This window comes from Staurois parvus, unplaced genomic scaffold (genome assembly GCF_062004578.1).
Source record: "Staurois parvus isolate SC_StPar_1 unplaced genomic scaffold, SC_StPar_1.0 ptg000562l, whole genome shotgun sequence".
Lineage (NCBI taxonomy): Eukaryota > Metazoa > Chordata > Amphibia > Anura > Ranidae > Staurois > Staurois parvus.
The window spans coordinates 13,776,803-13,803,107 of NW_028318358.1; the positions used below are offsets into that span (position 1 = coordinate 13,776,803).

Here is a 26,305-nt window from a genome sequence, read left to right on the forward strand (position 1 = left end):
TGGCAACCCTAGGGGAGCCTGTAGGAGCAGGCACATCTACCAGACAGGGTACACATGCATGCTAGACTGATTTTATATCTATGCTGGACGTTTACAAACGGCCTGCCATGATTTTATATCTATGCATGTGTTCCTGGTGTCAGTACGGTACTGATTTTATATCTATGCGTGTGTTTCTGGTGTCAGTACGGTACTGATTTTATATCTATGCATGTGTTTCTGGTGTCAGTACGGTACTGATTTTATATCTATGCGTGTGTTTCTGGTGTCAGTACGGTACTGATTTTATATCTATGCATGTGTTTCTGGTGTCAGTACATTAGTCATTTTATATCTATGCATGTGTTTCTGGTGTCAGTACGGTACTGATTTTATATCTATGCGTGTGTTTCTGGTGTCAGTACGGTATTCATTTTATATCTATGCATGTGTTTCTGGTGTCAGTACATTAGTCATTTTATATCTATGCATGTGTTTCTGGTGTCAGTACATTAGTCATTTTATATCTATGCATGTGTTTCATGCAGATCATGCAAGAGGCAGCCGGGGGTCCGATGACATCATTTCCCTTATATGGTATGTACGGGAAATGATGTCATCGGAAGCCCCTCCCAAATTTTACTTGCATTCCTGTTCTCTAAAGGGGTGGTCCTAGGGTTTGATGGGGGCGTGGCCAGGTTTGGGTGGGGGAGTTCCACCACCTTTCCTCTGAGAAAAAAAGCCCTGTGTGTATGTACAAATAAAGTGTATATTTTAAGAGAACGGTTGTGTCGTGCCTTAAAAATCCCACCATCTCAAATGTCTCTTTAACCGCTTCCCGACCGCCCTATAGCAGAAATACTGCTACAGGGTGGCACGGGTGCACAAAATCACATATATACACGATTTTGCATTTCCGGGTAGGGAGCTTGCACACCACACAGCCATCCAAAGCAGTGTGCTTACAGTGAAGCACACAGACACTGTACCCTAATAAAACACTCCCTGCGAACAGTTAACCCTTTGATCGTCCCTCATGTTAACCCCTTCCTAACCAGGGCCAATAGTACAGTGTCAGTGCTTTTTTTTTTTTGAACACTGATCCCTGTACTGGTGTCACTGGGGACACCAACTCAGTTCCCCACAGTGTCCGAATGTCCGCCGCAGTCCCGCTATAAGTCGCTGATCACCGCCATTACTAGTAAAAAAAGAAATATATATAAAAAAAAATCCCAGTATACAGGTATATACCGCCATTAGCAAACGCTATAACTTTCACGTAAACCAATTAATTTACACATATTGGGGGGGGGGGGTAGCAAAGACATGTAGCAGAATACAGTTTGGCCTAAATTTATAACAAATTTTTAATTTTTAATTTTTTTTACTGGACATGTTTAACAGCAAAAAGTAAAAAATATTGTTTATTGCTATTTTGTAATAGCGCAAACAATTAAAAACCACACAGGCAATCAAATACCACCGAAAGAAAGCTCTATTCGTTAAATTAACGCAAAAAATAGCCTGGTCAGGAAGGGGGGTAAATCCTCAGGAGGGCAAGTGGTTAAACATGTTTGCTATGTTAAATATAAATATACTTTACAATCACTTTAAGGTACCAAATGTCCCACTAGTTACTGGGGGCAGGGCCAAGCCATTAACAGTTACAAGATGATTGGATGATTGATTTGTTACAGCCTTGAAAACTATCCTGCAGTTCAGGTTTTTTTCTGAAAACCTAGCTCTGAGTTAGTTTTAGCATATATTATCTATATATTTATCAGCCACAACTAGAAATAGGATGGCCAGGGGAAAAAACTGAAAAAGAGGAAAAGGCTCCAGTTTAGTTTGCTTGTGGGCCCCATCTTGTACCACCTACAGTTGGAGGATTGTTGTAATACAGTAGATTATATTTTTTTATCTTCTCAGGCCTTAATTGACAGGTAAGAGGGTATATTTCTCTGACAAATTAGTTTATCTTTATAACCTTTGAATGATTCCTATTAATGTTTATCTTGCACCATCACAGAATAAGGTTTTTCTATAGTCTGGTCAGTAAATTGTTTTTTATTTTCCTCCTCTCAGTAAGATGGTAAGACCAACATCTAGACTTTGGAAACATTTCTACAGTGCAATCTCTGTTGAGAACAATTTGTAGATATTGTGAGAAGAAATATTCTTTTCCAATCGCTACAAAATTGATAAAACATATCCTGCATGCCAGAGGTGCCCTAAAGACATTAAAAATACTTTACGGAAATTAGATGAGGATCAGAATGAGGCTCCATGCTTTAAAAACCACTGCTCCTAGAGGAGTTTAGCATTTTGCCTGTAGTAGCAACTAATGTTATCCTATGTGTCCATGCAGATTAGGTAGCCTAGAGGCATTTTTTAAGCTCAGCATTTAGAAGCAGAAAAAAACCCTCTGTTTTTGAGAGTCTTTTTCTGGCAGAAAAAAAATGCTAAACACTAGTACAAAAAATGCTCAAAATTAGCCCTTTTTTCTTCCAAGAACACTGGCTTTTTTTTTTTTTGTTAAGATGGTGTGCATGGAGCCTGAAACTGCGAGTAGCTTTTCCTTTCATTTCATAGTTCAGTCCAGAAACACTCTTTCTGCTGCATCTGGATCATCACAAAGTGTCTCTTTACCAGCAGCGTCATCAAGTAAGGAAGTGTTGCAAACCACCTCCCAAAATTACACAATCCCTTCGTTTATAGAAAAAATTACCTTTGAAAATCAGGAGAACATTTATCAATCTCTTGCAAAAGAAATATATGCTTCTGGATCAGCATTGCCAATAACTGAAAATGCATATTGGAAGGAAGCTTATAAATTATGAGGGAAAGGTGGGTAGTTACCTGTTCTCATGTATAGTTGAAATGTTCTTAACATATACAGTCCATTTGCAATAAAAAAATTACATTTTAAAAAACAAGTTTAGTTAATTTTCTGAGTTAGCTGTACTTTTATTTGAAGCGTAATATTTATATACACTGCATTTCACCTTTCCAGTGTAACAAAGCAGATTTCAATTTGTAAAACTACTCCACACTGAATTTTGTTTTCAATTTTTCCAAAATTTCCATCTTTTCCAGAAAAAAAACAAGGGGAAAAAAACATTTTTTTCCCATGGCTTCAAAATTTCCAGAAATTTTACATCTCTAGTCACAACTCAATATAATTAAAACTGGTATAAATGATTTCAAATGTACAAAGATAGTAGCCTTACAAGGCTATAGACCTTTTCTTCCAATTATAATTTTAAAGATTATGCACAATTTTAAGATTTCCGAAAGGCAGTTATAAACATAAACACATAAGTGAAAATACCTGGATAGCAATTGGGACAAGCTTATCCTGAGGATTCTTCCACAGTAGACACATAGGGGTTGCAATGTATTGTTGTTTTCCATTTATAGTATTAGCAGGAACACCCAGGAGAACTTTATAATCTGCCAGGAAAATGTGACCATTCTGAAAGGTAACAATTATGAAATCTAATCAGCAATGAAATTAATGAATTAATTTAGTCTATATTTGTGCACAAAAGCATATGTTTACTTTGTTACATAGGACCAAACCACTGAGCTAATTTAATGTGTATGTAAAGCCAAAACATTATTTTTATTTTGCATAGAATACACATTGATTACCACTGTGAAATTTCAGATTTCTTCTCACTTTTTCTTGTGTCTCTAAGGAAATCTCCGCAATGGGACACAGACAGCAAAAAGCAAATAGACTAGGGTTCCAATTCTTTCCTGCTGTATCCAAAACCAAAAAAGTGTTGGCTATACATACAAGTTAGTACCAGTTCATCTTATAATTACATTCAGATCTCCACACCAGATAATAACTTCACCTGGAGTTCTTTCTGTAGGTTTGTGCAAGCCCCCAGGGATGGAGCCACCATGTGGTCAGTAACTGGGAAGTTCCCTGGAACTTTAACACATTTCTTGATCATTGTGGGGTTAATTCCATTTAAATATTGGCTTCCGAAGAAAGAATCCTCCTTCCATATCTTAGTCACCATATCTGAAATACAAGAGTTTTAAAAATTAAGATATACGTTATTAAAGAAGCAGCCACGGAGAGTGGATGGTCAAGTGTACAAGCGGCTTAAAATGTAATTTCCACTAACAGGGAAAGAATACTCATTTATTCCAACAGTCCGAAGACTGCAAGGTCTTCTCCCTGGCTTCTTCTGAGTGCCAGTCTTCAGCTACCTTGATTTACCCATTTAGAGATGTCGTCACTATTGTGTATGTATTGTGTATGTTTTGTGTTGGAATTTAAACTGAGCTGCACATGTACATGTGTGACCGAGCCTATGCTTCTCAGCAGTTATAATTTTTCCCAGCTATATTTTGTGAAATACAGAACAATTCATTTCTATGTAACGGAGGTAAGGAAAAGCAGAATTGTTTGTAGTCCGAATCAGGAGAGCAACCTAGAGTGCTGCTCCTCCATAAACACAGTGCAGTGAATTGGCATTTTTATTACTAGCAGGATCACCAGGTTAAAAAACAGTTTAAAAAAAAAAAAGCCTGAAAAAGGAAACAAATGCAGCCACCATATCTAAAAACAGAGAAGCTGCAATATATTTTTTTGTTATGGGGTTTAGATATGATCTAAGTATACCTGCACCAGGAGTAAATATCTGTTAATTCTGGGTACGTGGTAGCAAATAATCAGGGCTTTATTTCAGCTGGATTTTGATGTAACTCAGTTCCACCACCTTTGGCTCAGGCTCTCTGCTCCCTGCTGACCACTATCACTTGTAAACATAGAAGTCCTGCTCCCAACACCTTGCACAGATCTGATCTCCTGAGCAACTTCTATTGAGTGCAGGATGGGGACAAGGTAGATGCAGGTGCCTGGGTGCAGTGTGGTCATGGGCAGGAGGGCATCAAATGGTACGCTGACTCTCTGTGACCTCTATTACTGGGTGCCTGGATGCCGACACCCCTGCTGGATGATCTCCCTGCAAATGAGAGAGGCAGACACACCTATAGTCTGCAGGGAGGTACTAAAGCCAGCTGGGTGCTTCAGACATGTGGAAGATGGTGTAGCTTTTAAGGAGGGGGAGAAGATGGGGCAGTGGAGGGGAGGTTGCATGCAGAGGTCAGAGCTGAAGAGGGATGAAAGTGAGATGTGGTCGGGGGATGCAGAGGTAAGCAGTTGTGGAACTGGGCTGAACTCTGCACTCTGTGTGTAGCGCACCCTGTGTGTTGCATATGTCTGAACGCTGCACTTTGTACATGAAACTCTGCACTCTGTGTGTAGCGCACCCCTGAACTCTGCACTCATTGTGTAACCCCCCCCCCCCAAAAAAAAACTGCACTCTATACGCAACGCACTCATGGTATTTATTGCCCCTTTACAACCCTCCCATTGTTAGTGAACTTTAGCCAAACCTACAATTTGATGCAGTTTGGAGGGTGTGAGGGGGAGTCATGGTTAAGTTCCTGTGCCTATTATCTGAGGAAAAAAAAGTCCTGCATATAATTCATTCCTCTTACCCCCACTTGACTGGTGTTTGGTCATTGGCCTAGCCATGTCACATGGGTGTTGGGAGCAAATCCTCAGCACTATGTAAGCTTAAAAGTACAAGCTTAAATTAGCTATAGATGGATTAGGTTTGGCTAGTTCATCAGGCACAGCCTGAATTTTGGTCCATGTGTAGCCATTCCTGTTCAGCAGAAGTCAACTGTTAGACTGAATTCTGTCGAATATGAGAGTTGGAAAACTTTTGTCAATCAGCAGCTATCCTGCTGCTGGAATAGAATGTCCTGGTGGGGGGAGGATTCCTCCATCCACCTTGCTTGTGAGGATTGAGGAATTTGTTAGTTTTTTTTTTCGTTCAGCCCATTAGCTGAACAAAAAAAAAACGAATCATTGATGGCCAGCTTTATGGAGGGCTAACCCTCTTTGCTCCTTTCGGCTATAAAGGGTGGTTGGGGGAGTTAAGGTGAATATGTGTCACTTGTCAAGGGGGAGGATAAATTAACCTGTTTCTTTGCAATTCAAGTTCAGTTTAAGGATATGTATTTACAGACTGTGTTCACTTTCGTACCACATAACTGAGATTCAGAAGCAGATTTTACACACCTGAATATTGTGATCTTCGCAGGGAGGACACTAGTTTGATATCATCCAGGACATGCCATGAATCAGTGTTGAATGCATATCCATTTAGCTTAGTTTCTAAGCCACTAAGATAGAAAATAGGACAATGATTATTAATACCTATGACATGAATAGATAATGATGGTACGCAGAAGTCTGTACCTGGTAGATTCTACACAATGTCCAGCATATCTCTACAAATCTTTATCTCAAGGATTGGAACTAGCAGACCATAGACTACACCCAATAAACCAGCCATGCCATGTAACAGCCATTCAGAGGCTTGAAATATGAATCAAGACGGTATCTCAAATAAACATATAAACCTATCCCTTGAAAGCATATAAGTCTTACTTTCACCCTTGCTTACGTTTGATGTGGAGTGACACTTATGTTGTACAGTTGCAAGAAAAAGTATGTGAGCCCCTTTGGATTACGTGGAGTTTTGCATGAATTGGGCATAAAATGTGCTCTGAATGTCATCTAAGTCACAACAATAGAAGAACACAGTCTACTGAACATAATACTACACAAACATTAGATGTTGCCATGGTTTAATTGCACATAACATGTAAACATTCACAGTGCAGGGAGGAAAAAGTATGTGAGGCCCTAGCTTAATGTCAGGAATGGACTTGCCAATAGTGGTGGGACTCACCTGCCTTGTGGGCTGCAGTACCAGGGCTGGCCAGCGGGTGCTCTCAACAACCAGAAGCTCACTTCGGCAATTAGCCATCACCTGGGGCTGATTGCAGGTGGTGTATTTAAGGGATGGCCAGACCTGCAGTCTGTGCCTTGTTGTACTGTTTGCTTGGCCCTGGTTTCCTGATCCTGTTTCTGCTGTCCTGACGCTGCCTGAACTCTACCTGTACTGACCTCGGCTAGTCCTAACCACTCTCCCGCCTGCTCCTGGTACTCCGTTTGCCCGTTTGTTACCGACCCGGCCTGCCTGACTACTCTTGTATCGTATGTTTGTTATCTGTTGGAGGTTTGGTTCAGTTTGTTTGCACTGTGTTATGTTTAGTTTTGCACTGCGTTTGTATTGTTAGTCTTAATAAATTATATTATTTACCATATCTGAAGCCTACGTTTCCCTGTGTCAGTCCACACACTTCTGGTCACACCCGCATCCCTGACATTACAACAAGGCCATCCTGACCAGAAGTGGCTGCACAGGGAAGCCATCTTGGCTTGTTGCTGGGAAGGATGGATCTTGATGAGGTTGTGTATTTGTTGCTGCTGGTTTTTGATGACAGAGAATATGCTTATCAGACTCTGAGGGAGTATACCCGGGATCAACTGATAGAATGTATACGGATCGCTCATGTTCTAGTAGATCAGGGCACAGAGTTCTCTGAGGTGCAACCTTTGATTCAGGTTTGTGTAGAGTTGGCTTCATCTGGTACCCCTGAAAGCAGGAATGACTTTTTGCCACCATTTAGTGCAGACCAGGTAGAGTCCCTGGTATGGTTATTAGAGGATGATGTGGATTGCTTCTTGGAGCATTATGCGGCATGTTCACAACAGGTATTAAGGGATTGTATAAACGCAGTGCAGTCTTTGACCAGACAGGCTTTGTGTAAGCTGAGTTTTGTTCAACCCATACTGCAGACATGGTCAGACTTGTTGCACCCAGCCTCAGTCAGCTTATAACGTCATTCCTCCGCTCAAGGCACTCTTCCTGCATCCCCGACAGCACCCCCAGTGACGGCCCAGTATACTCTGCTAACTACCACATATCAGTCCTCTGCTCCCACTCGCTGCACCTATCCTTTCTTTAACCCTGCAAAGAAGTCCTCTGTAGCAACTGCTCCCTCCTCTGTTCCATCCTCCAGCTCTTCTCTGTCTTCAGCTGCTCCATCCGTTTACAAACCTGCGCTTACTTACAGTGCTCCGGTAACTAAAACCAGGAAAAGGCGAAAATTCTTTCCAACCAATACCATCCTGCCAGTATCCAAACCGGTCAGCCTGCCATCTGAGAACCCGCCTACCGTGGTGCAGCCTGGTGCCTCGGCGCCCACAATTCAGCCTGATGTCTCTACCCAGCCTGATGTCTTTACCCAGCATGATGTCTCTACCCAGCATGATGTCTCTATTCAGCCTGATGTCTCTACCCAGCCTGATGTCCTTACCCAGCCTGATGTCCTTACCCAGCATGATGTCTCTACCCAGCCTGATGAACTGATCCAGCCTGATTTTTTTTTTTTTTTAATTTAAATATTTATTAAATTTTTCATGTTAATACAAAAACTCAAAAAGGGAAGTAATTCTCATACAGATATACATTTATAACATTTCTGCCTTTCCCTTACTAAAAACTCTTTTCTTTCCCATCCCACTACCCCTCCTTCCCACCCCTCCTCCCCCTCTGCAGACTCTAACCCATTCTATTCTCTTGAGGCTTTTTAATTTTTTGTTAACATCCTAGTTCATGTTTTCCTATATTTCTCTTTCAATCCTGCTCTTTCCCACTTTTCCCATCTCCTGAGATAAACTCTCATTCTATCTTCCTGCATATGATATGATCTTTCCATTCTACCTATCTGGTTTACTCTGTTAATCCAGTCCACCTCCTTCGGTACCTCGACTTTCCGCCAAAACTTGGGTATCAACCCTTTCGCCGCATTCAAGAAGTACCAAATACCTGAATCTTTATATTTATTTACAGATGTCTCCACATTGTGTAGGAGACACGTCGTTGGGTCTAATCCTATGTCAATTTCCGTTATTTCTTTAATCAACTTGACTATTGTCTTCCAAAAAGCTTGGATTTTCGGACATTCCCACCATATGTGAAACACCGTGCCTATATCTCCACATCCTCTCCAACACATATTTGAACTTTCCCCATTCATCTTGTGTTCTACACTCGGTGTGATGTGCCATCGTGTCACACACTTATAATTAACCTCCACCTCTCTCATACTAACATTATCGTGTATCAATCTAAACATCTTTCTCTGTCTATCTTCATCAAACCCAACTCCCATATCTCTTTCCCATTTTGTCATAAAGTTTAACTTTGTGTTTGTGTCTAATTCTGTGAGTATTCTATACACTTTTGAAATACCGTGCTTCCCATCCCTTCGTGTCTCCAACAACCTTTCAAACATATTCCACTCCTGTTTTATTCTCAAAGGTTTCGGTAGTTTTCCAATAAAACTTTTCAATTGATGGTATTTCCACTCATCCATTCTAATAAAAATGTCTCCCTTCTTCTCTATTAACTCTTTAAGTGATCTCAATTCCCCCTCCACCAATACATCTCTCAGTTGGGTATCCTCCTTTCTAAACCATCTCCCCGATATCTTGTTCTTTCCCGGAGGAAAGTACTCAGAATTCGTGAGAGGCATTAATATTGAATTAAATTCCCATTTCATATTTTTATGTAAATTGTCCCATACCCTAAAAACATTTAAAGTGTAAATACTTGTGCTTTCTTTGGTTCCCCTGAACTGTGGTGGGACCCATATCATCTGACTCAATCTAATGCCACTAAGATCATTTTCAATTGTTACCCAACTTTTCCCCTTATGGTTAAATGTCCAGTCATATATTCTTGCCAAAACCACTGCTTTATAGTATCTCTTGACATCTGGTAAACCCAATCCCCCTTTCTCTTTAGTCCTACTCAATGTTTCATATGCTATTCTAGGTTTTTTATTCTTCCATATGTATCTTGTTAACATTTTTTTCATTATCTTAAAGAAGGCTTCTGGAATTTTAATTGGTACCATTTGAAATCTATACAGTATTTTAGGCATAATTACCATTTTGACTAAGTTTATACGTCCTATCCAGGATGGATTTCCTCCTTCTAGTCTTTTTAAATCTTCCCTGATCTCATTTATCAAAGAGATATAGTTTAATCTATACAAATGCTTAGATGAGGTAGTGAGTTTTATTCCTAGGTATTTTATCTCTTTTTCTCTCCATATAAAGGGGAATTCTTTTTGTAATTTTTCTTTTTCATTCTTTGATATATTAATATTCAGGATCTCTGTTTTCGTTGGATTAATTTTTAAATTTGATAGTTCACCGTACTCCTTCAGAATCTTCATTATATTTGGGAGAGTTATTCGGGGATTCCCCACGTAGAACAATAAGTCGTCCGCAAAGGCCGCTACTCTATGTTCTATGGATTCTATCTGAATTCCCTTTACCGATCCACTATTTCTTATTATTGACAACAGAGGTTCGAGTGACAATACATATAGCAGGGGGGACAGAGGACAGCCCTGTCTTGTACCATTTGACATTCCAATGGGTTCTGATCTCTCCCCATTTACCGTGATGATTGCAGTAGGCTCCCTATATAGTTTACTTATCCACTCTCGCATTCTATCTCCTATCCCCAACACTTTTCAGTTATCCATCATAAAGCCCCAGTCCACTCTATCAAATGCCTTCTCCGCATCAATTGACAAGAGCACCACCGGGGCTTTCCCTCTTCTACTCTTCTGAATAAGCATCAGGGTTCTCAAACCGTTATCTCTACCTTCTCTCCCCGGTACAAAGCCCACCTGATCTCCGTGGATCCATTCAGGCATCAGATCTCTCAACCTGTTTGCTAACACCTTTGCATACAGTTTAGTGTCTGTGTTCAATAGTGAGATAGGTCTATAGCTGGAGCACTGCGATGGGTCCTTTCCCTCCTTGTGAATAAGTACTACATGTGCCTGTAGGGATTCTCTCCTCACTTCCATCCCACCTCCCAGAGCATTCATATATTTCTCCAGCTTGGGTAACAATACTTCACTAAATTTCTTATAGTACCTAACTGTATAGCCATCCGGACCTGGACTTTTTCCCCCTCCTGTACTTCTTAATGCTATTTTAATTTCTTCCTGGGAGATTTCTACGTCTAGGGAGTTCAACTGTGCTTCACTTAGTTTTGGTAATCTCGCATTTTTTAAGTATGTCATCTTTTTTTCCTTAATTCCCTCTTGGGCTTCTTTTAGAGGGTCTTGGGGGCTAATATTATATAACTTTTTGTAATACTCCGTAAACACTTTAATAATCTCTTTATTTGAGTGGACCAACTCCCCCTTTGAACTTTTTATCTTTTCTATATAATTCCTATTTTTCTTTTTATTCAAAGCTCTCATTAGATATCTTCCTGGTCTGTCTCCCCATCTATACCTCTCGTTCAAAACCCTGTTGTATACTCTTCTCTTCTCCTCATCCATCAACCTCTCTAGCTCCTCTTTTTTATCCAGTAAGTTCTGTCTCGTATCTTTTGTTATTTTCTTCTTATGGATCTGCTCCAAGTCCAATATTTCTTTTAAGAGCCCACTGACCCTCTCTCTTCTTTCCTTTTTCTTCCTTGCTCCAGCCGCAATCAAGATTCCTCTTATGAATACCTTATGACTTTCCCAGACTGTAGCTATCGATACTTCCTCTGTTTCGTTCTCCTTAAAGTATACCTTAATCTCTTTCTCGATTTTCTGAACTACATCCTCATCCAGAAGAAGAACCTCATTTAACCTCCACCCTAATCCTCCCGTCCACCTTCTTCCCCATCTCAACTTCATCACGACCGGAACGTGATCCGAGAACGTCCTTGTCTCTATGTCAATTTTTACCAGATGATCTATTAGTTGATGTTCTATTAAGATGTAATCTAATCTCGAGTATATCTCATGTGCATTAGAGAAGAAGGTATAGTCTCTGTCTTTCATATGCATTATTCTCCAGGTATCCACTAGTTGATATTCATGCATCACTTTTTTCAAAGCTCTCAGAGACCTACTCCCCTCTCTTTGCACAGGAGAGGTATTATCCTTTTGTGGGTCCATACAAAAGTTTAGGTCTCCAGCTACTATCAAGCGCCCTTTTTTAAAGTCCATTAATTTTTTCAACAAGCCCTTCATATACTTCTCCGAGTTTTTATTGGGACAATATATATTGGCTAAAGTACACTCAATCCCCTGAAGTCTACCTTTTAAAAATAAGAACCTCCCCTCCGGGTCGGTTCTTCTATCCTCCAACTCAAATCTCATGTTCTTTGCCAAACCTATTGCAACCCCTTTTGCTCTTTTAATTGGAGAATCTGCATAGTACCATGTTGGATAGTATTTGGATTTCAATTTGACGTTTGCCTCTATCTCAAAATGCGTCTCCTGTAAAAATACCACTGACGTAGCCCTGTGATGTAATTCATTAAACAACCTAAATCTCTTCCCTGGACAACTCAGCCCGTTCACATTATAGGTTATAAACTGTAATTCTTCCATCTTTCCCAATTAAGTCCATCTCTCTTCCAGATTGCCTCTTCCTCTTTATCCCTTCTGTCCTGCAGAGTATTGACCCAATACCTCCTCCCCTCCCTTCCTCCCACCCAACTCTCATCCCCTCCCCCCTCCCTCCCTCCCCCCCCCCACCACCCCTCTATCCTCCCTTCTTTTTCCCCTACCCGTTTTTAGGCCTATAAACTGCCTACAAATCATTTGTGGATCTATTTCCACCATTGATTTAAAATTTGGGGCGTCAGCTCCGCCTATGTACGGTTCACCTCTCCTCCAGCCGCCCCGATTCCCTCTCTCTGTCATCTAGATTCAACAAGAGTCTTTACTCTTTACTTCCCTGCCTTAATCGGAGCCTCCAAGCAGGTCTCAGCATCCGGAGGGGGAAGGCCAGAGGCGAAAGAGAGAAGTAAGAGAAAAAAAAAAAAAAATTCATTTTCTACTTAATTCTCCCTCTCCTCCCCCTCCACCCCCGGGGCCTCCCTCAGCCCGACCTGTTGCCAGTCCTCTTTTCTTATAACATTTATGTTTCCTATATCTTCTTTTTCTTCTTCCCACCCAGGTATCTCCATTCTTTGCAAGTCCAGTCTATCACAGAAATCTCTTAATTCATCCGGAAATCTCAGATACGCTGTGACCCCATTTTTCCAGCCAATCAGAAATACTGAGGTACCCCATCTATACTGCACATTCTGTTTTCTCATTTGCTCCAACAGGGGTTTCAGGGATCTCCTTCTCCTTAGGGTCTCTACTGTTAAGTCCGCATAGATTTGGATAGTCAAGTCTCCACACTTAATTAATGATCTTCCCTTGATCTTCTTCCAGATCTCGTCTTTGGCCCCAAAATTTTGGAACTGGACAATTATGTCCCTCGGTCTTTCCTTCTCATTAGCCCGTTTGAACTTTCCTACCCTAAACACTCCGTCCAAATCGATCCCATCAGATTCCGGTTTATCTCTTATGGAGTTTAGGGTTTTTTTAACTAGTTCATATAGTATTTCCCCTTTAGCAGTCTCTGGGATTCCTCGTATTCTAAGATTACTCCTTCTTTCTTTATTTTCTTGAACTTCCATCCTAAAGATCATTTTTTTCTGGTTATTTTCTAATTGGCTTATTCTTTCCCTTAAATTATCTATTTTCTGGGCCTGGATTTTAACTTTCTCCTCCGTTTCTTCCATTCTCAATAGAAGGTGACCTAAATCATTTCGAATAGCTGTCATTTCATGTTTTATCGTTTTTTCCAGATTTTGAAACATTTCTGCCATCTCCTTCTTATTTGGTAATTGTAGTTCACCTTCTAATTCTTTTTTTTCCAAGCCCTCCACTATTTGTTGGCTACCGCTGCTGTTCGTGCTCCTTGATAATCTAGGGCTATTTCCTGAACTAGTGTCCATTTCCCCCTTTGCACCTTGGGCCCTTTCTGGCGTAGTATTTCCATATGATGTAAATTTCTTTATTGTTCCTGTTTGGGCCCCTTTGGGCCCTGCTCCCTTGGGACCTTTGTTCTTCATATCCTCTATATATCTTGATAGCCTTGCAATTTTTCCTATATCCTTTACTCTCCTGGGACACCTGGGCCTCCTTTCTTATTCTCTTCTATCCCCTGGGAATCCTCCCCTCTTTGACCCCTTGGACACCTGTATCACTCAGGGGTTCACCATGCAATAAGCCCCCAACAGTTTTCACTCACCCTTCCCTTCTCAGGACGGTGGTTCCAGGCTTATGTGGAGGGCCTTCACTGCTGCTCAGTCCTGGGGGGGATTCCTCGGGGTATCCGATACTTTATTCCTTTCTTTCCACCTCCTTTCTCTCTCCTTGGGGATGGTCTTGGGGAAGAAGAGTAGATGTCCTGATATTTATGGGTCTCCCTGACCCAGGATCAAACAGCCGGCCAGGGGGATGCAGGCAACTATAAGCCGGCAGCACTTTATTTAATTAGAGCACCAACCAGCCTCCTCTTTCCCTCCGAGGTCCTCCTCAGCTGGTCCCTTTCTCCTGCTTCACTCCTCCACTGGCCGCACGGCTTTCCAGTCCTGTAGCACAGGGGGGAGCCGTCATGTCACTGCCGCTCTGACAGGGAGCCGGCCGGCGTCTCTGCCTCCCAGTGATGCCTTGCGGCGAGCAGCGTGCTCACACCGCCCTGCTTCGTCTCCCCGGCAACCCGACAGCTGCACTGGAATCTCCGCAGCGAGATCACCTTCCAGAGGTCCGTGCCCGCTCTCCTCTCCCCGCGCCAGTCTCTCCCCACTTGGAGCCCTCCTCAAGCAGGCAGGGCTTCACTCCATGAGGGTCTCGGGAGGTTAGTTTTGGAGGTTTATCGGAGAGCACTCACATCGTGCTCTCCGACGCCGCCATGTTTAGGCTCCGCCCCCTCAACTGATCTAGCCTGATGATCCTATTATGCCAGATGACTCGATGCCGGTTGACTCAGAGCCCGCTGTTGTCAGATGACTCGGAGCCCGTGGTCTTGCCAGATGACTCGGTGCCCGCAGTCTTGCCAGATGACTCGGTGCCTGCAGTCTTGCCAGACGATCCAATGCCTGATGACCCAGTGCCCGCTGTCATGCCTGGTGACCCGATGCCCGCTGTCGAGCCAGACAATCCAATGCCTGATGACCCAGTGCCCGCTGTCGTGCCTGGTGGCCCGGTGCCCGCTGCTCTGCCTGGGGCCCCGGTGCCCACCGCTCTGCCTGGGGGCCCGGTGCCCGCCGCTCCGCCTGGGGGCCCGGTGCCTGCCGCTCCACCTGGGGGCCCAGTGCCTGCTGCCCTGCCTAATTGCCCGGTGCCTGCTGCTCCGCCTGGGGGCCCGGTGCCCACCGCTCTGCCTGGGGGCCTGGTGCCCGCCGCCCTGCCTGGGGGCCCGGTGCCCACTGCTCCGCCTGGTGGCCCGGTGCCCGCTGCTCCGCCTGGTGATCCGGTGTCCAGCCCGACGTTCCTCCGTCCGGTGCCCAGCCCGACGTGCCTCCGTCCGGTGTCCAGCCCGAAGTGCCTCCGTCCGGTGTCCAGCCCGAAGTGCCTCCGTCCGGTGTCCAGCCCGAAGTGCCTCCGTCCGGTGCCCAGCCCGAAGTGCCTCCGTCCGGTGCCCAGCCCGAAGTGCCTCCGTCCGGTGCCCAGCCCGAAGTGCCTCCGTCCGGTGCCCAGCCCGAAGTGCCTCCGTCCGGTGCCCAGCCCGATGTGCCAGTCTTTGATATCCCGCCAGTCACCGGACCCGGGCGGTGGAACATTCTGCCCAGCTAGGACTGTTTGGAGCGTCCTGAGGCCGCTCCCTGAGGGGGGGGTACTGTCAGGAATGGACTTGCCAATAGTGGTGGGACTCACCTGCCTTGTGGGCTGCAGTACCAGGGCTGGCCAGCGGGTGCTCTCAACAACCAGAGGCTCACTTCGGCAATTAGCCATCACCTGGGGCTGATTGCAGGTGGTGTATTTAAGGGATGGCCAGACCTGCAGTCTGTGCCTTGTTGTACTGTTTGCTTGGCCCTGGTTTCCTGATCCTGTTTCTGCTGTCCTGACGCTGCCTGAACTCTGCCTGTACTGACCTCGGCTAGTCCTGACCACTCTCCCGCCTGCTCCTGGTACTCCGCTTGCCCGTTTGTTACCGACCCGGCCTGCCTGACTACTCTTGTATCGTATGTTTGTTATCTGTTGGAGGTTTGGTTCAGTTTGTTTGCACTGTATTATGTTTAGTTTTGCACTTCGTTTGTATTGTTAGTCTTAATAAATTATATTATTTACCATATCTGAAGCCTACATTTCCCTGTGTCAGTCCAAACACTTCTGGTCACACCCACATCCCTGACACTTAATGACTTCTCCCAGAGCTAATTGGAGCCAGGAGTGAGCCAACCTTGACTCCAATCAGTGTGATGATATTGGATGTGTTGCTGACAGCTGTCCTGCCCTTAAAAAACACACACCTGTTTTGGGTTTACTGGTTTCAAGAAGCACTGTCTGATGTGAACCATGCCTCGCAGAAAAGAGCTCTCAGAAGACCTACGATCAAGAATTGTTGACTTGCATGAAGCTGGAAAGGGTTACAAAAGTATCTCCAAAAGCCTTGATGTTCCACGGTAAGACAGACTGTCTACAAATGGAGAAAGTTTAGCACTGTTGCTACTCTCCCTAGGCGTGGTCGTCCTGTAAAAATGACTGCAAGAGTACAGCGCAGAATGCTGCATGAGGTAAAGAAGAATCCCAGAGTGTCAGCTAAAGACCTACAGAAATCTCTGGCACATGCTAACATTTTTGTTGACACATCTACAATAAGGAAAACATTAAACAAAAATGGAGTACATGGGAGGACACCACGGAGGAAGCCATTGCTGTCCAAAAAGAATATTGCAGCACGTTTGAAGTTTGCAAAAGAGCACCTAGATGTTCCACAGCACTACTGGCAAAATATACTGTGGACAGATGAACCCAAGATTGAGTTGCTTGGGAAGAACACACAACACTATGTGTGGGGAAAAAAAGGCACAGCACACCAACATCAAAACCTCATCCCCACTGTAAAACATGGCGGAGGGAGCATCATGGTTTGGGGCTGCTTTGCTGCCTCAGGGCCTGGACCGATTGTTGTCATTGATGGGAAAATGAATTCCAGAGTTTATCAAGACATTTTGCAGGAAAACGTAGGACCATCTGGATGGGTGATGCAACAGGACAATGACCCAAAGCATACAAGTAATTCAACAAAACAATGGCTGCAACAGCACAGAATACGCCTTCTGGAGTGGCCCAGTCAGAGTCCTGACCTCAACCCGATTGAAATGCTGTGGCATGACCTTAAGAGAGCGATTCAACCAGACATCCCAAGAATATTGCTACACTGAAACAGTTTTGTGAAGAGGAGTGGTCCAAAATTACTCCAGATCATTGAGCAGGTCTGATCTGCAACTACAGGAAACGTTTGGTTGAGGTTATTGCTGCCAAAGGAGGGTCAACCAGTTATTAAGTCCAAAGGTTCACATACTTTTTCCTCCCTGCACTGTGAATGTTTACATGTTATGTGCAATTAAACCATGGCAACATCTAATGTTTGTGTAGTATTATGTTCAGCAGACTGTGTTCTTCTATTGTTGTGACTTCGATGACGTTCAGAGCACATTTTATGCCCAATTCATGCAAAACTCCACGTAATCCCAAGGGGTTCACATACTTTTTCTTGCAACTGTATATGATTGTACATTATTGTTTTAAGGATAATACACCATTTTAGTTTTCTTTTTTTTGAGGATCACTTTGGAGTTTGGAGTCTTTTTGGGAAAGTGTCTGCAGAAAGGCCTTGGATTTGCATCCAGAGGCTTGGACACCAGGAAGATTAAGAAGAAACCTTGCCTTGGGCAAAAACGTTTGTTTGGCTGGTTATGACCTTAAACGTCAGTGAGGAGTACGAAACTGTATGCAAACCATATTTTTATACACAAGTACACTCCAAAATACCTATTTTGCAAAATATGTTCATTATTATTAATTACTATGAAGACATTATGAATTGTACACTTAGGGTGCATTTGTTTTATTGTTATCTACAGCATCATATTAGTTGTTGTATTTGTCTTACACACAAACTCTGCCATAGAGCAAAAAAATGTTCTAGAGCAGTGACAACAGAACAGTTACATATATAGCACATGGCAACTTTTAACCAAGTTACAGATGTAGTGGACCACCAAAGCCTACATTCGTCATTAGACAGGTGATGGGTAGGTTTTAACAACTGGCAAGGGTTGTGTTTTGTTAGTAGTAATAGTGTTGCATGAAACCATTCATAAGAACTGGAGGAGCAGATAAAATGAATCACCAATTCAGAGCTGAAATTGTTTTACCTTAGTGGTATTCCTTTTCTTTATTGGACTAGACATTTTTGGACACAGACTATAGTGAATATGTTGAGAATTTATTAAAAGCCAACCATAAATAGAATGAGAGCCAAACAATTTAGCATCTATTGATCAACTTGTGTACGGCAAGCCTGTTGGAAATTGTTCTCTTGATCAGTGCCATCGGCTATACAGTAGCTAGCAGTGCTAATCAATGTATTCTGACAGTGGCGAAGTCTCCCCACTGTCAGAATACAATAGTTCAGTGGGAAGGATTCTCCCATTCACAATATGTGGATGGGGGAATCAAGTCAGTTTTTTCATTCAACCTGCTGGTTAAATGAAAAAAAAGATAAGTCATGTATCAGCAGCCTAAGGGTGGTTTGCTAAAGAATTTATGCTTTAGCATTCTGATGTACACCAGGTAAAACTGTGTGAATCTTGGGTGCAGACATTGAAGTGTTTTTTAAAGAAATAAACCTACATCTTGTGTTCACGTCCACAGTTTAAAGAGACAGCAAAAAAAAAAAAATTTTTTAGCAGTGAACCATACATGTGGGAATATTGTACTGTGCATGTTTCAATCTTTGTACTCACCCCAAAAATTTTAAGCACCAGTCAACACATGGGATACCATACACAGGTGCTTAGAATACAGATTCCATTGTTAAATAATTGAATATGATTTGACTTTCTTGATAAAACAGGATAGCACACAAGTTTTTTTTTATGGCATGTACTGTACATTTTATTGCTTATATAGCGCTAGTCACATTTTGTTCAGCCTATTTCAAAAACGTTTTTGTCATGTGCAATCAGAGGTACACCTTGGGCCATCTTATCTCAACCAGGATTCCATGATACCCTAGGGGTCCTCCTCAGGTTTCTATATGTTCCTTGAGTAGTGAGCAATGAGCAATGTGCAAGATCATAAGTTGGGCCCCATTGCTTGATAAAAAAAAGGTGGCATGCTTAATGTGCCGCGGCAAACAGTGGGTGGTTTGCATTGCACTAGGGGTGTTGCTAGAATAGCAAAAGAGCGTAAAAGGAACTGGGATGCCTCACAAAAATAGTACAAATATAATGTAATAGAGTACCTCAAATATTACACAAAAATGTAATGCTGCCGACTCACTAAATTCAAAAGTGGTGTCCTCGGAACCGTATAATAAGTAGTAAAAAGAAGGGAAACTTTTACTAGAATTGCAAAAGACCTTGGGCACCTCAAGTACAGTGTGTGTGTGGGGGGGGGGGGGGTTATATTGTGGCTTAGCATAACATTAGGAAATTTATAGTGTTAGTAATCCCCAAACCAAATGTGTAATATATAGCAGTTTGCCAATCATTAGATGTGGTGGCTGCATTTGTTTTCTTTAAGGCATTTCCGCTCTGTTTTCATCCAGCCATCTGGACAGTAACACACCTCCTGTGGATGAAGGAGCACAGGGGCACCTTTGGACAGCAGCATTGGGAGGGGGGTGTTAGCTGTACTAGCAGATTTAAATACACTAATAAGTTGAAGCCAAATGCCAGCTAACACTTTATAAGCAGTTACAGAAAACAGTGTTTTCCTTTTGGGATAAAGGCTTATGTACATACTATAAAAAAATAAATAAATAAAATCTGATCATTGTAAGCACCCCTATCAGTGATAAATGGCTTGTTTCATCCCTGTAACGGAAATATTTGCAAAAGAGCTTGTTCTTTTGAAAAACAACAGACTTACTGGCAGGATCACCAGTAAAGGAAAGAAAGCTTAAAGAAAATGAATGCGACCATCACATATAAGAATTGGCAAGCTGCAACATAATAAATGTTTGTTTTTGGGTTTAACACCACTTTAACATGTGCAGTAAACTAGGACCACACCACAAATATTGAACATCAGTGTATCATCAGCTTGATAGAATCATGGATCGAGGTTGTACATGTGAGTGAATGTTTCACAAGTTTGCCCACATATGCAGACACACGATAAAATCATACTCTTGCAATTTTGATTTACTACATTTGTTTAATACATTTAGAAAATTAGCCTCATCTTTCTGGAGGGTACTGTTCTTCCTATAGTACAAGGTTGTCTTTATTTTAATTTCCACTGGTCAATAGTTTCTTCTTTTGTAAGTGAAAGTAGCACTGCTTCAAAGTGAATGTTGACTTAGGTTTGTGAATAAGGTAAAGTTTTATTCACTTCAATTATCAAAACAAAAACCCTGTTTTTTTTTAAATTCCCTTTATAATGATTGCATATTTATAGAGAACACAGCTTCATCAAATTTACAAAGTTAATATTCATTTAGGGCTTGTTTAAAGAAAGTGTGCATCCTAGAAAGATGATCTACAAACAAAGATTGCTGAAAAACCTTCAGACAAAAGAAGATTGGCAACAAAGTCCATTGAGATCCCAAGGCATGAGAAGTGACTTTAGTAGCCCCCAGGCTTTATTCTTGCTGCCCTTGTTTCAGATGCAGGTAACACAGGAGTTAGCATACTTCTTACAGTGCTCTGCCATTTTGGCCACCAAAATAGCCATTGAACCAAATTCAAAGTTTTGTATTCTCCAAAGTGTCCAGCCAGAGGATAATCATGGCATATATTCAAGATGGTTGCACGAAGATCTTGAGGTATGAAGATTTTACCTTCATGCCAGAAAAGGCCATCGTTCTCTTGTAGGTTTATACTTTGTGGCAAAGGATCTTCCGGTGATGCCTGTCGAATCTGAAACATGAGGTCAGGTTGCCTCAACAGGAAGTTTCCACCTTGCAGAATGGTATTTGATTGCACTGGGTCTTCAGACTCAGAGAACATGTGGGAAAGAGCATCATGTTTACCATTCTTAGACCTGGACAGGTATGTCATATGAAAATTAAAGTGAGAGAAAGAGTGTCCACCTTGCCTGTCAAGACGTTTTGCAGCTCTGAGGTACTCTAGGTTTTGGTGGTCTGTCAAAGCTAATATGCAGTGGGCTGCTCCCTCCAGTAGGTAACACCATTCTTCCAATGCTGATTTAATTGTCAGATATTCCTGATCCCCAGCATCATACTTTTTCTCTGCTGTACCAAGTTTTCTAGAAAAGAATGCTACTGGGTGCATCAGGGATGTGGGCCTAGGATGGCTCCTACAGCATTATCTGATGCATCCACCTCCACAATGTATGCCAGGTCAGGGTCTGGGTGTTTCAGGATAAGTGCAGAAGTAAAATGACTCTTTAACTTATCAAATGCAGATTGTGTTTCTGCAGTCCACCGAAAATGGTCACACTTCTTGGTGAGTTGAGTGATCAATGCGATAATGTCTGAAAATACCTTGATGAACTTTCTATAGAAAATTGCAAAGCCAGTGAAACCTTGTAAAACATAAAAATATGTTGTGCTCCTTCTTTGCATATTAAATCAATACATATTTCCAATAAATCAAAAAATCAATATTAATAAACTTGTGAAAACAAAAAATCATGTGAAATCAAAATGTCATCCCGTGCTCATCATACAAAAAACATTTTAAATTAATCAGTCTTCAATGAAAAAAATATATGTGACTTTTCCCAGTGATTCAAATCAAGTCAGTAATTCCAGGTGACTTCCTTAGTGAGTATAAGATGTGCGCTCACCTCCAGATTAGCCTGTAACAGGCTAATTACGCTTTTTGTCCACTCAATGGGACTGATGTTTGTTGCACCATATGAAGAGTGGTGGGTCCCTCTCAGGCTGCTTCCTGTCTCCTACTCCTGCTGGGATCTTACTCTTATACTGCTTATCTCCTGTTTTCCTTTCCTTGGCAAGTGCCCTCAGTGGAAAGAAAATTACCAAAAATAGTGCTTTTTTAAAAAAAAAAAAAACAGTGCTTTAAGTATTAGTTGCACTCACATTTAAATAGTGTAAAAAACACTTTTACCAACAATATTGTGACTTTTCCCAGTGATTCAAATCTAATCAGTAATTCCAGGTGACTTCCTTAATGAATATAAGATGTGCGCTCACCTCCAGATTAGCCTGTAACAGGCTAATAACGTTTTTGTCCACTTAATGGGACTGATGTTTGTTGCACCATATGAAGAGTGGTGAGTCCTTCTCAGGCTGATTCCTGTCTCCTATTCCTGCTGGGATCTCCCTCTTATACTGCTCATTTCCTGCTTTCCTTTCCTTGGCAAGTGCCCTCTGTAGAAAGAAAATTGCCAAAAATAGTGCTTTATCTTTTTTAAAAAACAGTGCTTTATTAAAGTACCAGTTGCACTCACATTTAAATAGTGTAAAAACTACTTTTATATCACCAACAATACATCAACAGCATGCCAAACACTGCCTGCCTCATGTAAACCTGTTGTCTTCGAATGGCCAGTGACATTGTAGCCCCTCCCCTACGTGTTACGCCGCTGGTCACGTGGCTTCATCAGGGGGTTGTGATTAGACGTTCACTTCTCCATTCAGTCTTTATATACTGGCTGTCCTCCATTTTATTGTAGTTAACATGTGCGCGGCCATCTTTTTTGGGGCCGTGATTCTAATACGTTCTAATCTTCTATGACGATGTTTACTTAAGGAAATACAATGTTGCTTTCCAACTATACGCTACATGTCACTCCCATTCTTGGACAGACGGTGAACACATTACAATGTAACAAAAAGGATGACAGATGTTAAATCCTTTAAGATACTGAAGTATATCAATATATAATCCATTAAACCCATTGTTTAACAAAATGTGTAAAATAGAAAATATATATATAAAAATAAAATTTAAAAAATCATATAAAAAAATCATAAAATAAAAAATAATATATAAATAATATACAAAATAGAAAAAATATATATATAAAATATAATGTATAATACCAGAAAACATATTATAGCCAGAAAAAATATGGAATATATTAAAAATATTCCCATATATACTAAATAGTATTAAATATCACTAATAAAACATGCTAAATCGAACTCTTTATTCAGACCACCTGGGGCCAAACTCCCCAACTCATAAATCCATAAAGATTCCTTCTTACTAATTTCCCTAACCAAATTGTCTCCCCTCCAATGGGAATTATGTTTTTCTATTCCCCAATATTCGACCTTATCTGCTTTACCCCTAATATATCATTGAATAAATTCAATACATATGTGAGCTTACAAAAATTGGTTAGAAAATTGCATTTGAAAAAATATTTTATACAAAATCCGATTATGGATAAACCAAGCAAGCCAGAGAATATTCAATATAGCAATTTAAAGAATAAATCCTTATTCAATACGAAAAATGTGGATAGTCATTATATTAATACTTTTAAAAAGTTAGTTACGAAAGATTTGGAAGCATTAAAAATAAAGACATTTAAGGAAGAAGCATTTCTGATTAGAGGAATCAAAAGTTTAAATAGCAGGAAGAACATAGTTATTAGGCCTGCTGATAAGGGGGGAGGAATGGTGGTTCTTTCCAAAGAGTTTTATGAGACAGCTATGGATAATATGCTAAAAGATACAGAGAGAGAGAGAGTGCGCATGCGCGGCCGGCCGGACGGGATGGTCCGGCACTAGCTCCGCACATCGACAGCCCGTGCACGGGCACCGATACCCCGCTGCTTCCGGGATTTCCCCTGGGTGTTGCCCGGACCTCAGCGCCCCCGCACAATGCTTGGGCAGATGGCGGGGATGAGCCGCGGAGGCTCACAATAATTACACCCTGCGGGGAGGCTCGGCGTCTGCAGCTCATACCACCTCATCTGCTGTCAGCAGAGCTGCGCCTCTCCCACAGAGGGTGACACGGGACCCTGCTTCTTCCTCCGTCATGGGCTGGAGCCGGGACCGGACCGCTGATGCTGTGCAGGATGGGGTGAGTGAAGCTCGGCAGCCCCCTTGGTCACCTTCCAGCCCTGCGTTACCTGAGTCCCAGGCTTCGGCCTGTTCACTGGGCCTTGATTTGCCTGCCTCCTCACCACTGGGAAGCGAGATAGCGGCCATATTTTCTAGCCAGCATAGTGGCCCCGAACCCGAGGACACCAGCCCTGCTCACTCGCCAGCAATCCATCCAGATTCACCACAATATTCGAGCGATGCAACCCTAATAGCTCGGTTCGCTGATTTCCTGCAACGCTAACTGGATAGAGCTACTTCAAAATTGGCGGCCGACCTCAAACAGGATTTTCAGGAGCTGGGCCAGCGCCTAGACAGTATTGAGGCTAAAACTGATACAACAGTTCATAGAGTTTCCCAAAACTCTAATATGATTACCGACTTGCAAGATCGCTTGGAGGAGGCGTATTCTAAAATTGATGATTTGGAGAATCGGGCTAGGCGCTACAATTTTCGCATTCGAGGTCTCCCTGAATCTGTTAAAGATCTCACTAGCTGTGCACACACCCTCATGCGATCTGCAATACCCGACATCGATGATCTCCATACTGAAATCGATCGTATCCACAGAGCGCTGATTCCCCCTAAATAAGTCGGGCCTCCTAGAGATATCATCGTAAAGCCTCATTTTTTCCAGGTCAAGGAAGCGGTAATGAAGTATAGCAGAGAGACTCCGGATCTGGATTTTGAAGGTCAGAAGATACAAATTTTCGCTGATGTTTCTCCAACTACTATCCAGAAACAGCGAGCCTTTAAGCCTCTACTCTCCTATTTGGTGTAGAAGGGTATCCGGTATCGCTGGGCCTTCCCCTTTCGCCTACACTTCAATCTTAATGGAAAATCTTATGGGTTCTCCACATTCCAGGATGGCGAGCAATTGTTACTTCGATTGGGCATTATATCTCAGAGTCCTACATCTCATTCCCCAGCAGGATCGCCTTCTCGACCTCAGTCGCTCTCACCTTTGTGGACTGCTTCGAATCCTCGCAAGACTGGGCCGCGGAAATCACCCAAGCAGATTTCCTAATTTTCTACAGCTTTCCATGGGACTCCTTGGGTGTTTTTTTTTCCTTCTTCCATGGTTGGGTGGTGGCCTCTCAGTGGTTCCTCGGGAACATTGGCCACTACTTTTCTGCTGTTGTGGGAGGTTTGGCGGGGGGAGGGGCCTTGGAATTACCTCTTATTTACATGCTGATTTCTTTATTAGAGGGATCGGTTGCACTTTTGATTGCTAATTGTTATGTTATTGGTGGGTTGTTGTTGGTTCCGGGGAGTGTCTATGCGCCCTCCCTGATTGGAAGACTCCTCCCTGAGCTGTTTTCTCCGGGTGGATCCATTCCTCTGCAGGGCTATTGCTCTGCTATTGCGGGTGTGAAGTTTGATATGCTTATGGTACAAAAGTTTGTATATCACCTTCGGTTGCTTCACATACAGATTTCTCTATTCCAAATGTCTCTTCTGTCTCTTCTTCCTTCTTTTTCCCTTCCTCTCTTTTCTTTATTGTCCTCTACAGGAGACGCATTTCCCACCTTCATTTACCACACGATACGTTCATAAAGATTATCCTGTTTGTTATTTTGCTAATGCCTCAGAGAAGAAATGGGGGGTTGCTCTTTGCTTATCTCGCCGTCTATCATTTACCGAATTTAAAGTTATCCGGGACAAGGAGGGATGGTATCTTCTTGTGCAAGGACACCTGGGGGGACACTTGATTACTTTTTTAATTTACTACACTCCAAATACCAACCAGGTGGCATTTTTTAATTCCCTATTGAACTCTTTGGCTAGCGAACTTGAAGGTGATGTCATTCTGGCTGGTGACTCTAACTTAGCTTTAGATCAGATTTTGGATCGTTCCCGAACCGCCGTGCTTCAGCCCCCCTCTAGGCAAAGCCGTAAATTGGCCCAGCTATTGTATCGGTTTGACTTTGTTGATGCTTGGAGGGAAGCTAACCCAACCTCTCGAGACTATTCCCATTACTCTAGGGCTCATAATTGTTATTCTCGCATTGACCATATATTTCTTCATACACACTTACTCCCTAGACTCTTCACTGCTAAAATCCTCTCCACGCCTTGGTCTGACCATGACCCGATTTCTATAACATTGTCATCCGGGCTGCTGGGTAGGACTGCTTACTGTTGGCACCTTAATGAATCTATTTTGGGTAATTCTTCCTATTGTCAGGACATCTCCTCTCGCTTACAAATGTACTTTAAACTTAATAAAGTCAGATGATACGAACCCAGCCATTACCTGGGCAGCCCATAAGGCCGCGGTTAGGGGGT

The 26,305-nt window shown here is 42.4% G+C and overlaps 1 protein-coding gene across 1 annotated transcript in view; it reads right to left on the reverse strand.

The window, feature by feature from the left end:
* Positions 1–26,305, reverse strand: part of LOC149450865 (hydroperoxide isomerase ALOXE3-like) — a 204,431-nt gene that overhangs the window by 99,471 nt on the left and 78,655 nt on the right. The window contains exons 6-8 of the mRNA XM_089691500.1: positions 6,092–6,195; positions 3,843–4,015; positions 3,311–3,454 (exon numbers count right to left, since the gene is read on the reverse strand). Of these exons, the coding sequence (XP_089547626.1) occupies positions 3,311–3,454; positions 3,843–4,015; positions 6,092–6,195 (421 nt within the window). The remainder of the gene's footprint in view (positions 1–3,310; positions 3,455–3,842; positions 4,016–6,091; positions 6,196–26,305) is intronic.